At 42.9% G+C, this 14300-nt stretch overlaps 1 protein-coding gene across 1 annotated transcript; it reads left to right on the forward strand.

The window, feature by feature from the left end:
* Window positions 1-1606: 1606 nt before the first annotated feature.
* LOC131237112 (acetylserotonin O-methyltransferase-like) lies at window positions 1607-5630 on the forward strand. Its single transcript, XM_058234769.1, has 2 exons — window positions 1607-2437; window positions 5044-5630. The coding sequence occupies exons 1-2, from the start codon at window positions 1679-1681 to the stop codon at window positions 5338-5340; spliced, it is 1056 nt and encodes a 351-aa protein (XP_058090752.1). The 5' UTR covers window positions 1607-1678; the 3' UTR covers window positions 5341-5630.
* The last annotated feature ends 8670 nt before the right edge of the window (window positions 5631-14300 follow it).

The following is a 14300-nucleotide window of genomic DNA, read 5'->3' on the forward strand; positions in this document are numbered from 1 at the left end:
CATTACAATGAATCCTAAGCAGTTTTTAATGATGGATGTTTAATTATTACCATCTTTCTATGATGTACTTCAGTTGAGATTTCGGTTCCGCCTCAGTTTTCAGCATATGACCTAAAGTAATAATCTAAAATGGATCGACAGCGTGAATAAAATACATAAACCATGATGGGGCCATATAGCACTATCCGGTAGCCAGCGGTGTCGGTATGCAACCCATGTTCTACATAAATGTGCCACATCTACGAAGAATGGTTCTAATACATACATCATGGTGGGGCTCACAGAGCACCATCCATCAGCTAGTCGTGTCAGTATGCAACCTTTATTCTACATAAACGTGCCACGTGTATAAAGAATGATTTTTAATATATACATCATGGTAAGCCCCAGGGAGCACCATCCAGTAGCTAGCCCTATCAGTATGCAACCCGTGTTGTACATAAATGTGCCACGTGTACAAAGAAGGGTTCTAATACATACATCATGGTCGGGCTTACAGAGCACCATCTAAGTAGCCAGCGGTGTCAGTATCCAACTCACGATCTACTTTATATGCCACGTGTACAAAGAATGGTTCTTTGATATTATGCTTTGAGGCTGCCTACAAGCAAGGCTTTCGAGTCTCTTTGAACTGGGCTTAAGCTGGAATACCAATCCAAAGGCTAGGATGATCCTAAAATTTAAGCTCATCTAATAACCGTACCGGGTTCAACCTTTCATTTAGAGCCCCTCAAGTTTGGGCCTGACCTGTTTATGATTCCAAGAGCCAGGCTCACCTATTAATTTTGTTCTGTCACATGATCAGGCTAGGCTTAGACCTAAGTTTCACCTTGCAGGTCAGGCTTGATTGAAGCTTGTAAAGAAAGTTATGCAAATATGCCATTGAATATCTCCCTTAATCCATCTTTTTGTTAAATATTTATTTATTATTATTTTTAGGCCATGTATTGCCATGTGATATCTTGGAATTTTAGCCTTTAGATAAATATGGTTATATTTCGACGGTCTAGACAATTTATATTATGTGTCGAAATTGGAGGATAAAGAAAAAATACGAAATGTTGATCATGTGACTGTTCGAATATTACAGCCCAAAAGTTATAAAGGTGGTCAGTTTTGTAGCCGAGTGATGATATTAGAAATTAGTCAATAGATTAGAAAATCTTGGCTGATTTTTTCACAATTACACATATGTTTAGTTCATCTGGCTCACTTGACTAGTGGACTAACGTGATTCTTATGATAGGGAATTTAGAAAGTGGTACCCATATGATGGATGTCTCAGATATCAGAACATACAGTGGCATGTGCATTAGCTATTAGCAAAGCTCTCTTGTAGAAATCAAAGTGATGAAATATTTGAACTCGTGATGTGTTTTTAGGGTGTCCAACTTTTTTTTACAGCGAGGTGACTCTTTTTAAATAATTGAAAGAGAAGGAATATTTCAACATTTTGGTAACATGCTGTTTTTCTTGGGATATGAAAGGTATCCAATCAGCTGAATTATTTAGCTCTAAAATTTTTATTTATTTATCGATTTGTTCCTTTTCTAGGAGTGGGCCATCATAGGAACCGTTTGGGTCATTATAAAGGATCCGTTCCAACGGCTAAAGTCCCAACATACCCCATTCCAATTCTCCGTGTAGCACTTGTGTTGTAGCTCCATCTAGCAACTCGATGAACACAGATAGAGAAATAAAAATGAGCGACGAAGAAGCAAAAGCTGAGCTTGAGATCTGGAGGTATGTTTTTGGCTTCTCTGACTTGGCCGCTGTGAAGTGCGCCATTGAGCTAGGCATAGCTGACACGATTGATGCTAACGGGCATCCGATGACGCTCGCCGAGCTATCAGATGCGCTCGGGTTGCAACCATCCCCCCTCCACCGCATAATGAGGTTGTTGGTGCAACGCCGCGTCTTTGGAGAGAAACGTGACGAGGCTGGCCAGCCCAGCTACGTCCTAACGCCAATCTCGCACCGCCTACTGAAGCGTGTTGATGGTAGCAAGGTGGCTCTCCTGCTCTTTCACAGCGACTCAGACATGCTTCTTCCAATGCATTCGTTGACTGCCCATATTCAGGGCGATCAACGGTTGCCCTTTGAGATTGTCTTTGGAGAGCACGAGTGGAGTTATATGGATAAACACCCCGTTCAAAGGGAGCTCCTTAATAATGCGATGGCTTGTAATGCTCAGACAGTGGTGCCTGCCATTGTGGGCGGGTGTCCTGGGTTGTTTGAAGGGGTGAGTACGGTGGTGGATGTGGGAGGGGGTAATGGGACAGCAATGCGCACGTTAGTGAAGGCATGTCCTTGGATCAAGGCCATCAATTTCGACCTTCCACTGGTTGTAGGGGGTGCACCTGAGTGCAATGGTGTTGTGCACGTTGGAGGTGATATGTTCGCTGCTATACCTAAAGCTGATGTTGTCTTCATCAAGGTATCTTACTTTCTCTACTGAGGGTGAACCACCCTACAGTCGATGGCCTTGTGCAACCCTACTCTGGCCTAGTCCCATAACCAGCTAGCCCGGGTCAAGGCAGTTAAAAAATATATATAAAAAAAAAAAATAAGAAAGAAAAACGAAAAGAAAAACGAAAAGAAAAGAAAAATAACCCACACACACGTGCCATAATGAGCACTCGAACCCATGACCTCAATGTTAAAACTAACGGTTCATCACCAACCTATGAGTACAGACCCTACTAAAGGAGTTCATATTCTCAAGGTAGTCCTTTTTCAAAGGAAAAATTATACCTCTGTCCTATTTTATTTATTTATTTATTTATATTTACAAAGCAGAGAATCTATAATTTCTGGGCCCACATGGTGCATACCAACATGATTTCCACCAAAAATATCTGGGATTCAATTATTGGGTAGGTCAATACATAAAAAATAATAATATACATCACTCAAAAACATCCAAATTCAAGTGTAGGCCATGTGATGCTTGATTGGCCTATTTTTTTGGTTCATGTAATCACTATGGTGGAGTGCATATGTTGGATGGTTTGGATGTTATACACATACCATGTGGGCTTTACAATTTTCCAGTTTCACTATAAAAAAAATTAATTAGATAAGTGAATTTTATTTATTTATTTATTATTATTATTTTTAACTTTCTCAAAAAGCACCTCATTGAGAAATTATCTAGTAAGTTTTAATTTTTTTAGGGATTTTTATGGTGAAGATCAGTTTAAAAAAATAAAAATAAAAATAAAAAAAAAAAGGTAAAAAAGAGTTGAAATACTCTAAATTAAGTTTTTTTTAAAAAAAATAATAATAATTGAATGGTTCGGTGGATAAATTACAGTCAATCACGTGGATGTGGATGAGACATCTACATGATAGAAGGTATAGTTTCTGATTATTAACAAAATACAAGAGTGGTCAGCTTGATGAGTAGATAGGGTTAACTTTTACACAAGATGATCCCTCGTGGTGGGCCCAACTTATTGGACGGGTTGGATGTCATGCGCACGTGATTGGTTGGAAATTATCAGCTGGGGGTGGACGTTAACTTATCTAACCACAGTCATAAATCTCCTTGGGCAATTTCTCAATCCAGAAATTTGTGAAAATATCGCCTTAATTAATAATATTTAAGAAATTAATGTTAATATAGAAGGCTTTGAGCATATGTATAATATAGAAGGCAAAGATGCCATATGAATCCTACTCTCACCATACATGCCAACGTGTGGCACATGTGTGAACTCCACCGTTCATTTAACAAGCCCCAAAGATGAGGCTGGTCTAGCATCGGGTGGGGCCACACGTGCATAAAAACATGCCGCTCTAAATATTTGGCCAACGCCAAGGGAGACAATGGGTGAGTTTTGGCCGATTTGGGTCAGCTTGTTTACTCAATGGGTCAAGAATTTTGGTCACAACTCAGCCCATCCGGCCACCCACATCTTGTGGTGCGACATGACCTTCTTAAAATTCATCTAGCCCAATCTGATTCTGACCACCCATTCAATTGTACTGAACCATGCTCAGCCAACCTGACATGACTAGACACGACCCAACTCACGTTTAAGAAGGGAATATTGAGATCACATGGCATGGCTGCAAGGGCTTAGGTAAACCTGAAACCGACTGTTGGGTTGGGATATGGTGGGAACAATCCAACAAGATTTGAAATCGGTTTAGGTTCAGTTTGAGCAAATTTAGGTTTAGTTAGGTCGGGTTGGGAATAATCACATGTATATGGATTGAGTTGAGTCGGTTTAGGGTTAAGCACAATGAAATTAGGGTTGGCTGATTAGGTTTGGGTTAGGGGCCTTGCGTTGGAATGAAGTTCCGGTTGGGTCCTCTTGAGGTCGGATTGGGATCGAGTCACCAAAGTTACACACCTACTACACCTACTATGTGCGTAAGCATGACCCAATTAGCATTTACACACATACATACATGCATACATCACATACATATAGACTTGGATGAGTCTACCGCGACTCGTCTAAGTCAATCTGGACTTGGTCATATCCAACCAAGAGTCACCCTAACTCAGCTGATTCAGCCCCGACTTGGGTGAGCCATGAGTCGACTCAGCTAAGAATGAGTTAGGTTAAGTCGCCGATTCTTTCATCATGGTAACTGTACTACTCTTCTTCTTCTTCTTCTTCTTTTTTTTTTGGTATGGTCGTGTGGGGTACATCAGGTAATGGTGGGATCGGGTAAGGTTCAACCCAAGCCCAACCCATTTACTTAAATCGACCACATTTTATAGTCTGAACCAACCTGCCTCAGAAGTTGGGGTTGGAGTTGTTAACATGCAGGGCGACTGGACGTGTCGCTACCAATAGTTCACATTCAACACAATATGGCCCACCCGATGATGACCCGACCATCCAGAGTTTTGGGCCATATAAAGTCCCGAGCAGTGCCCCATGTGATGTTCCCGTAATACATGCCACATTGGTGCATGTTGAGAAGATTTAGCTACCTACTACCCTATGTTCTCAATTCTTGCATGCCAAATGCACAATCATCGATCATGACCATCCACTAATTTCTTTACTATCCGCATTGCAGTGGGTCCTACATGACTGGGGCGATGAGGATTGCATCAAGATCTTGAGGAAATGCAAAGAGGCCATTCCTGCGGACAAAGGCAAGGTGATCATAGTAGAGGCCGTGCTCACAGAAGACGCCGAAGAGGGAGGCCTCAGGGATGCAAGATTAATGCTGGACCTATTTATGTTGGCCCACACCAAGGGGAAGGAGAGGACTGAAGCTGAATGGAAGAACATTATCACCAGCACCGGATTCCGTGAATACACTATAAAGCCCATTCCAGCCATACAATCTGTAATCGAAGTTTTTCCTTAATCACATTGTCGATCACAACTCATGTTATTATGCTTTTGAATTGCGTGGTTTCTAATAAACAACAATATCGTTTGAAGTGGATTAATGACCTATAGGTCTTAAGAAATGTAATTATGGGCCTGGGGCCTAGTATTTATCTGGTTTTGGCCTCTTGGCCCTCGTACGTTGCAGGAAATGTAGTTATGGGCCTTGGGCCCAGTATTTGTCTAGTCTTGGGCCATAGGCCCACTTGTATGATGCACGTCATATTATAATAAAAAATAAACCCTAGCATGATGTGTTTCAGCCAAGGTCCTTTGGAAACTTGAAAATGCATAACATAGATAGATCCATCTCTGGGTGGCCCAAAAAGCATCAAAGAGGCACTTATGATCCAGCTAGAAAGATGATTAATGGTCTGATTGGCAAGCTTGTTGCCCATCCAAATCAGATAACAACCGATCTCTCAAGACGATTGGACGTTTTAAGGATGTACAATGATGATCAAAGGACATTTCCTAGATGCCAATGATATTGAAAATTTATGAAACTCGGGGCGAAAGTGTCCTCTGCACCTTCGGAAGACGAGACATATAAGTTTGGTGACAGATGAACCGTCGGAAACTCCAAATACAATAGCCATGTGATAAAAGAAATAATAATAAAAAAATTCTACAGTAGGTACCTGACGTACGAGCCATGAGATGCAACGTAACTCACCCACACAAATAATAGCCTCCTCACGAGAGCCTGCCAAAGGCGCAAAAAGCATGGGCATGGGTCTTCAGCCATGCGTAAGGCACATGTGGAAAGTTTATTTAAACTGTAAGCATGCAACTACCAAGGCTGCTACACATGCTATTTTTTGCTTTAATCCAAAAATCTTGACGGCATTGTTCATCTGTCCAATTGAAATGTTTGCTCCATCGAATTAGAATAATTGATTGAAATCAAAGGAGCACGTTTGGAATTGGGGATCCCTTTTTGCTAAAAAAAGAGTACTGGCTTTCCCTTTTTTCTTTCTCACATCTCATATCAATTGCGTTTTAATATGTATATCCAAGACACTCATAAAGCTCACACATACACACACTTTCCTCAGTTTTCTATACTTTAGTTCTTCTTTTTTTATTTTTTCTACTAGGGATTATAACACCTTGCAAAGTATGGCTTAATGTAGTAATATTGAAGTTTCGTTAATTAAAAAAACTAAAAAAAAAATTATAAAGTTAAAAATTACACATCATATGGGTGGAAAAGAGCATCTTCCTTTCCTTTAATTGAGGTACTTACCTAGAATCTATGGTACAAATCAACCATAGGAGTCATGTGGAAGGGGTTTCCCTTTTTTCTTTCTCACATCTCATATCAAGCTGCGTTTTACTCTATATATCCTAAGACACTCATAAAGCTCATACATACACACACTTTCCTTAGTTTTCTATACATTAGTTCTTTTTTTATTTTTTCTACTAGGGATTATAACACCTTGCAAAGTATGGCTTAATGTAGTAATATTGAAGTTTTAAAATATATATATAAAAAAAAAAAACTTAAAAATCACACATCATATGGGTGGAAAAGAGTGTCTTCATTTCCTGTTATTGAGGTACTTACCTAGAATCTATGGTACAAATCAACCATAGGAGTCATGTGGAATGACAACCTTGCCACTCTCTAATCAATGAGTGATTTTATGGTTTATAGCCGGTCGTTGATTTTATGATTTTACTTCGCTAGTGACAACTCCAGTTTAAACGCACTTAACATTTAAGGCAATATCACACCCCATTAATCTAACCAAGCAATATGACATGAAATGAGATATTGCGCTCACGCTTCCCACAGTGTTCACGGAATTGGTGATTCCACTAAGGAGGTGTTAGCTACTAGGCTTGACTTGAAACATAGAATGTTTCATTTTTTTATTCCTTAACTCCATCTACTCTAGTAAAATACTAGTTCATTTACCTTCCCGAATTCACACTCTTGTACTCTAGTGAACACTGGTTAATCCCTTACTAACCTATTAACCTGCTAACCTTCCAGAGCACACTAATCCATTTACTTTCTCATTGCATCCTGTATTCTAGTGCACACTAGTTCATTTACTTTCTTACTTGCATTTTGTATTCCAGTGCACACAGTCCATTTACTTTCTCACTTACATCCTGCATTTTAGTGCACACCGGTCCATTTACCTTCTCGCTTGCTCTTGTATTCGAGTGTACACTGGCCATTTTTGTGGTCACCATCCCACGAGCATGCACACGTGCTCCGATGCATCTTGTGATGTTGTAGCTTAGCTTTTGGATGGATATGATGAGCACTCAGAATAGTATGTTTGAAATACTTGGAGTCGCCACTATACAAGAAAGGACTGCAAATTATGGTTAGCTAAACCCATATAATTATCAAAGTGAAAAAATAAAAGACTTCCCAACTCAAGATGACTCATAGATAAGATCTGCAACCGAAAATTCTAGGTAAGGACGTCGGTGATGGTGAGAGAAGGGATTAGGTACCCTCAACTATCCTCTCTTATGCGCGGTTTCTACTTTACAGGGTTTAAGATTTTTTCGAAATTTTTTTAAGGTTTTAAGAAGGCCTTATATCAAAAGTCTAGCCTGGTTACCGAGAGGTCAGAAGCCAGCTAAGAGGTCATAAATTCCTTAAACAACTACCAAGGAGACCACATGTTGGGAAAGATAATATGTAAGGCCCGTATCCTAGTCTGTACCATTCCATAGACTCCCGCGATCCTTTCTGTCGAATTTCGACAACCCGCGACCTGTAATCGGCGTTTGTGTGCGACCTTAAGTCGCATCCTATGATTCTGAGTCAGCTCGACTCGAAACTTATACCATTACGACCGCACCGTCGTCGCGGTTCCAACTCCGCGTCTTTCGCACCGATGCAATACCCATACCAAGAGTTGTGGGCCCGCGTATATTTTGAAGGAACGTCACGCGTTGCGAATTCCTAGAGAATCTCTACAACCCATCACATCAACTAATCAAGTACACAACCCATGCCTCTCTCATCCCTTTCTTACCAACAAAGACAAGCAACCCATACTCATGCTACCTCACCCTCCATAAGTCAACTCTCTCTTACACACACCCATCTCTCTCTTACACTGCCCATTCCTCTCATCTCATCCTTCTTACACAACCCCACTCTTCTCTCATTTCACTCCATTCTCTACCATTTCCCAAATAACCATGAAAGAAGAATCCTAAGGAGAGAAAATAAACTGAGTGTGTGGCCCACTTCCTACCCCAAAATCCCTTGTCTTAGCCCTTCAACCTTCATCATCTTCCATCAAAGAGAGATCCAAGGAGTTTAGCATTCCATCGGACCAAGTAGATCGAATGGTGGGTGTTCTTATAGGTTTAGATTTTATTTTTGATGATGGGCTAAGTGGGGCCTACCGATTGATGGTACGGATCTCATTTTATACCCTAGGTGTGGCCAATGGCCCACCATGATTCATATATTCATCCCATGATGGGGCCATTCTTTATGGACCCCATTATGATGTTTACTTTCTTAGTTTGAAAGAGGTCATCTAGACCTTGCATTTTGGGGGAGAAGGGATCTCCACCATTGATTTTGATTGGTAGGCCCACATGTAATGGGACCCACTTGATGTATGTTTTGTAACACAAAGGAGGACCTATAGTGTCGGGGTCCCCCATCACATGCGTTATAAGGCTTGTATCTTAGTCCGTACCATTCTATAGACTCCCACGATCTTTCCTATCGAATTCCGACAACCCGCGACCTATAATTGGCATTAACGCGTGACCTTGAGTCACATCCTGTGATTCTGAGGCAGCTCGACTCGAAACTTGTACCGTTGTGGGCTCGCGTATATTCTAAAGAAATGCCACATGTTACGAATTCCGAGAAAATCTCTACAACCCATTACATTAATCAATCAATCACAAATCAAGTACACAACCCATGCCTCTCCCATCCCTTTCTTACCAACAAAGACAAGCAAGCCATACCCCATGCCATCTCACCCCCCATAAGTCCACTCTCTCTTACACACACCCATCCCCTCTCTTACACTACCCATTCCTCTCATCTTATCCTTCTTATACAACCTCACTCCTCTCTCATTTTACACCATTCTCTACCATTTCCCAAACAACCATGAGAGAAAAATCCTAAGGAGAGGAAATAAGATAAGTGTGTGACCCACTTCCTACCCCAAAACCTCCCAATCCAACCCTTCAAACTTCATCATACACCCTTAAAAGGTGAGCTTAGGAGCTTAGCATTCCAAGGAGCTCAAGAAGAGGACCTTAGGTGGGTGATTTGTAGGTTAGATTTTATTTTAGATGATGGACCAAGTGGGGCCTACAGATTGATGGTATGGATCTTATTGAGACCCATCTTGATGCATGTTTTGTATCATGTATTGAGGGACCCATAGTGACGGGGCCCCTCCATCACACGATTCTCAATATCTCTCTCTCTCTCTCTCTCTCTCTCTCTCTCTCTCTCTCTCTCTCTCTATCCCCTATTTAATGGCCCACCTAGTGAATGTATGTATTTTATCCATGTAGTCCACATGTGGGACCACTTGATGTAAGTGTTTCATCCACCGTCCACACATGTGGGACCCACCTGATATATATGTTATATCCATGCCATTGTCCAAGGATGTGGACCCCACGTTCATGTATGTATTATTATCCACACCGCTCATCCAAGCGATGGGACCCACCTTCCTGGACGTGGTTGGCTAGTGCACACTAACTATATAGGCACTGTGGGACGTTAGCAGGTGGGCCATGATCATGAGGTCTATGTACATCCAGACCATCATACGGTGGGCCAGCAGCCAGCGCCTGCTGGACTGATATCAGCAAGGACACTGGCATTTTTGTAAAATATTATATATATATATATATATATATATAGGATGGGCCCTACATGGGACTCACCCTTTCTGGCCAAGGATTGGCTGGTGTGTACACAGCAGCGTTAGTAGGTCCTGAGGATCGAACTGTGCTGTACGTGAGGCCCTCTCACGATGTATCTATTATATCCACACCATCCATCTAAGGGACGGTGGGCCACACGCTGATGCATATGCTTAATCCACCCCGTACGCCCATCTGGATGGGACCCACCTGATAGCTGTGTATCATCTAGGCCATCCATCCGCAGGCCTAGATGAAATGAAAACACAGAGATTAGCTTGGTACAAGCTAGTGGGCCACACGTATGGACCCACCAGATGGATGTGTTTCATCCAACCATCCATCTGCTAGGTCACAATAGCTACATAGTTGTTGTACTGACAATTGTAAGTTTTGTGGGCCCCACCGTCAAGTACATGTTACATCCAACCGTCCAGATGCATGGACGTGGGTCCCACAACGATGTGTGTGTTACCCGCACTATCCAGAAGCAGGACGTGTGGAGGGCCACCGTGATGATGTGTTGTACCTGCACCGTTCTGAGGCTTGGTACCCACCGTGATATATGGGTTTTATCCTCACCGTCCATTGCCTAAATAGTGGGAATCCACCGTGATGTATATGTTATATCCAACCGTCCAACAGGTGGACCACATTGCAAAAATCAGTGTAGATTGAACGTCCACCATTGAAATTATTTGGGGTCACGGAAGTTCTAGATCAATATGAAATTGTTTTTCCTCTTAATTCAAGTCTTTATAACCGTATGAGCAGATTGGATGGAAAATAAACGTGATGGTGAGCCCGATGAAGTTTAATAGTGAAAATAATTATCTCCACTGCTAGTTGTAGCTTGGTCCAGATGATCCTTCGATATGATTCATTTTTTTTTTTGGAATGCATGAGGCCCATGTATATGAGGCCCACTTGATGTATATGAGGCCCATTGGTGCGGCCCATTGATGCGGCCCACTTGATGTATATGAGGCCCATTAGTGCGGCCCATTAATGCGGCCCACTTGATGTATATAAGGCCCATTGGTGTAGGCCATTGATGCGACCCAATTGATGTGTATGACGCCCATTGGCGCGGCCCGTGGATGTGGCCCACTTGATGTATATAAGGCCCATTGGTGCGGCCCATTGCGATATATTTAAGGCCCATGGGTTGAGGCCCAATGTGATGTATATAAGGACAATGAGTGAGGCCCAATGAGACGTATGTGAGACCTTTGTGTAGGGCCGAATGTGATGTTTATGAGGCACATTGCAATGTCAGATTCCATCATGATGTATGTAATGATGTTTATAGTGGGTCCTGCCTTGGGAGCAATGGTGGTTTGACATCCACATTGTAAGAGCAATGATGGTTAAGTGTCTGCATTGTAACTCTCCCTATGGCCCATTATTAGACTCATACTTGTTGTGTGTAGGTCGTCTAGGCCCATCTTCGTTATGAAGATAGTTTATCACTATATAACATGCTTAGTATAACTCCATGATTCATGCGCATAAGCATTATATGTATGCTTGATATGAGGAATGTTTGATCATAGCATATGTTGTTAGGCTGAGACATTTACGGGACTCCTTATGAGACGGAGTGCCCCAGATGATCACGCGGTATACTCATGACTGATGCATGACTGGATGATACGACTCATGCATCTCGCATTTGTATGACATGATCATTGTACGCCCTATCGACATCAGGGCCGTGGCCTCGATAGGCACATCGTGGATGACCGGATTGGGTACCGAAATATTGGCTCTAGCACTGTGGGCACATAGGATGTCCTTAGGTGAAAGTCTCAGAACCTTTTTGGTACTAGGAGATGATCCAACATCTAGACCAAGTGGATACACGAGCGCAAGAGTGCTGAATACCAGTAGGCCGCGTCTCCCACTGTGTCGTTGTCGGTTGGAAGGGGGTGTGGCCTTATCCTCCTGAGTGAGGGAGCTGTAAGCTAGGCTGAGCTTAACCAGCTCGCAAATGGATCCACTATCGACAAGTCGGGTAGGTATTGGCAGACTACTGGTCAAGCGGATAGTGTGGTCTCTTCCACTTGCTGAAATGTGCGGCTAGGGAGGCAGCAGTCAGTGTAAGTGTACTAAACCCCAGTCATAATTCGGAGATGAGTTGTATTGCTATGTGGATTCAGATTAAGACCAGCATGCTTGCTTGCATCTCGCATGTGACATTTGGCTACATAGACCTCGCATCGCATGGCCTCGGTATATCCGACAACATTTATGCCTTACACCACATGACCTTGGTATGACCGATAGCATTCATGCCTTGCATCGCATAGCATTGGTATGGCTAATAGTATCCATGAACTTACCAGCATATTTTCGCATTACTCTGATATTGTATACTTGGCACTTGCCTTACGCACACACTTACACCACCCTCTAAGCTTTTCGTAAGCTTATGCACGACCGTTGCATGCAGGTGATGTTGAATCGCAGTAGCGCTGAGGCAGGAGCACATGGTAGATTATTTTGGAGTTCTTTTGATCATCTTGTATTTCTCTTTCCACACTAGACTTAAAGTTTTTGATATAGTAAATATGCAGTGATGTTGTTTTATGACTTGGTTATGCTTGTGGTTATGCTCCATTATAATTTTTTTTATATATTGAAAATCCTCCTTGTAGGATCTCAGGATTGAAATTTGACATATAGGTGCCGGAAGCCGAGAATAGGGTACTATGGAAGCTGTTGGCGCCAAATTCGGCGATTGAGAATTCTGTGAGCACAGTTTCCAACTTTGGGGCGTGACAGCAGTTGGTATTAGAGCATAACTTGAAAATACCTGAGGATAACATCACATATCTACTATGAATTTAGAATGATAGGTTCTGGGTTTGAATAACCTAGCAATTTGCGGATATAGACCATTAATGTCTTTGCCTTCAAGAGTTCTCAAGACCGATAGGCCCTTTTTTCCTTCCTATAGGACATGCCGCCTAGGAGAGCGACCCGAGCGACTCCCGCTCCCCCGTTTCAAACCAGCGTAGCCTCGACAGCACATGTGAATGCAGATCAACTTTAGCAGATGCTACAGGCGATGACTACTATCCTTTAGGGCAGGGCAGGCGGCCCACTGTTACGCCAGCCCAGGTAGAGTAGGAGCGCATGAGCGCCCTTCTTAGAGACTTCCGACAACACGATCCCCTGCACTTCCGGGGTGAGCCAAACCCTACTACACTAGAGATATGGTGCTCCGAGGTGGAGAAGATATTCGACACTATGAGATGTACTACCCAGCAATAGGTTTCGTTAGTTGTATTTCTTCTCTAGGGCAAGGCTCTTCAGGGCGAGGCTCAGCACTAGTGGGCATCAGTCACCCGAGCGGCAGCGGCCGATTTCGAGTGAACATGGGAGGATTTTGTTGATTGGTTCGACCAGAAGTTCTTTCTCGAGCATGTTTGACAACAGCGCGCATTAGAGTTTAAGACTCTGGTCTAGGGAGACATAACAGTGTCCCAGTATGAGGCACGTTTCGTCGAGCTATCGAGGTTGCGACGTATCTTGTCGATGATGAGGGGCGGAAGACCCGTCATTTCGAAAACGGCCTACGTCTTGCCCTCATGAGCCATGTGGTCGGACACATGCTTCCGATGTTTGAGTAGATGTGTAGAGGGCCCAGGTCTACGAGGCAGAATGAGCCAGTTTTCAGAGGGCCTGTGACTAAAGAGGAGACCAAAAGAAGAAGGCGCCCTTCGGTAGCTCCCAACACCAGCAGCATCGTCCACAACAGCAATGAACAACCCGCCTAGCATTTCGAGCACTAGTGGCACCTCTCGCACCACCTTTGGGACTGTTCTCAGGTGCTTGCTTTGGATGCAGTAGGACAGGATATTGTAGGCACGAGTGTCCCCATCCGCAGGAGTAGCAACAACCAAGGGCACTGCATTAGCCTCTTCAACAAACCCCACAGCAGTAACAACGACTACAACACTAGCCTCTGAGACCCTCCTGCAGCAGCAGAGGCAGTAGATCAGGCTGCCACAGTGGCACCAGCAGAAGTAGAGA

The sequence above is a fragment of the Magnolia sinica genome, chromosome 2, assembly GCF_029962835.1.
Source record: "Magnolia sinica isolate HGM2019 chromosome 2, MsV1, whole genome shotgun sequence".
NCBI lineage: Eukaryota > Viridiplantae > Streptophyta > Magnoliopsida > Magnoliales > Magnoliaceae > Magnolia > Magnolia sinica.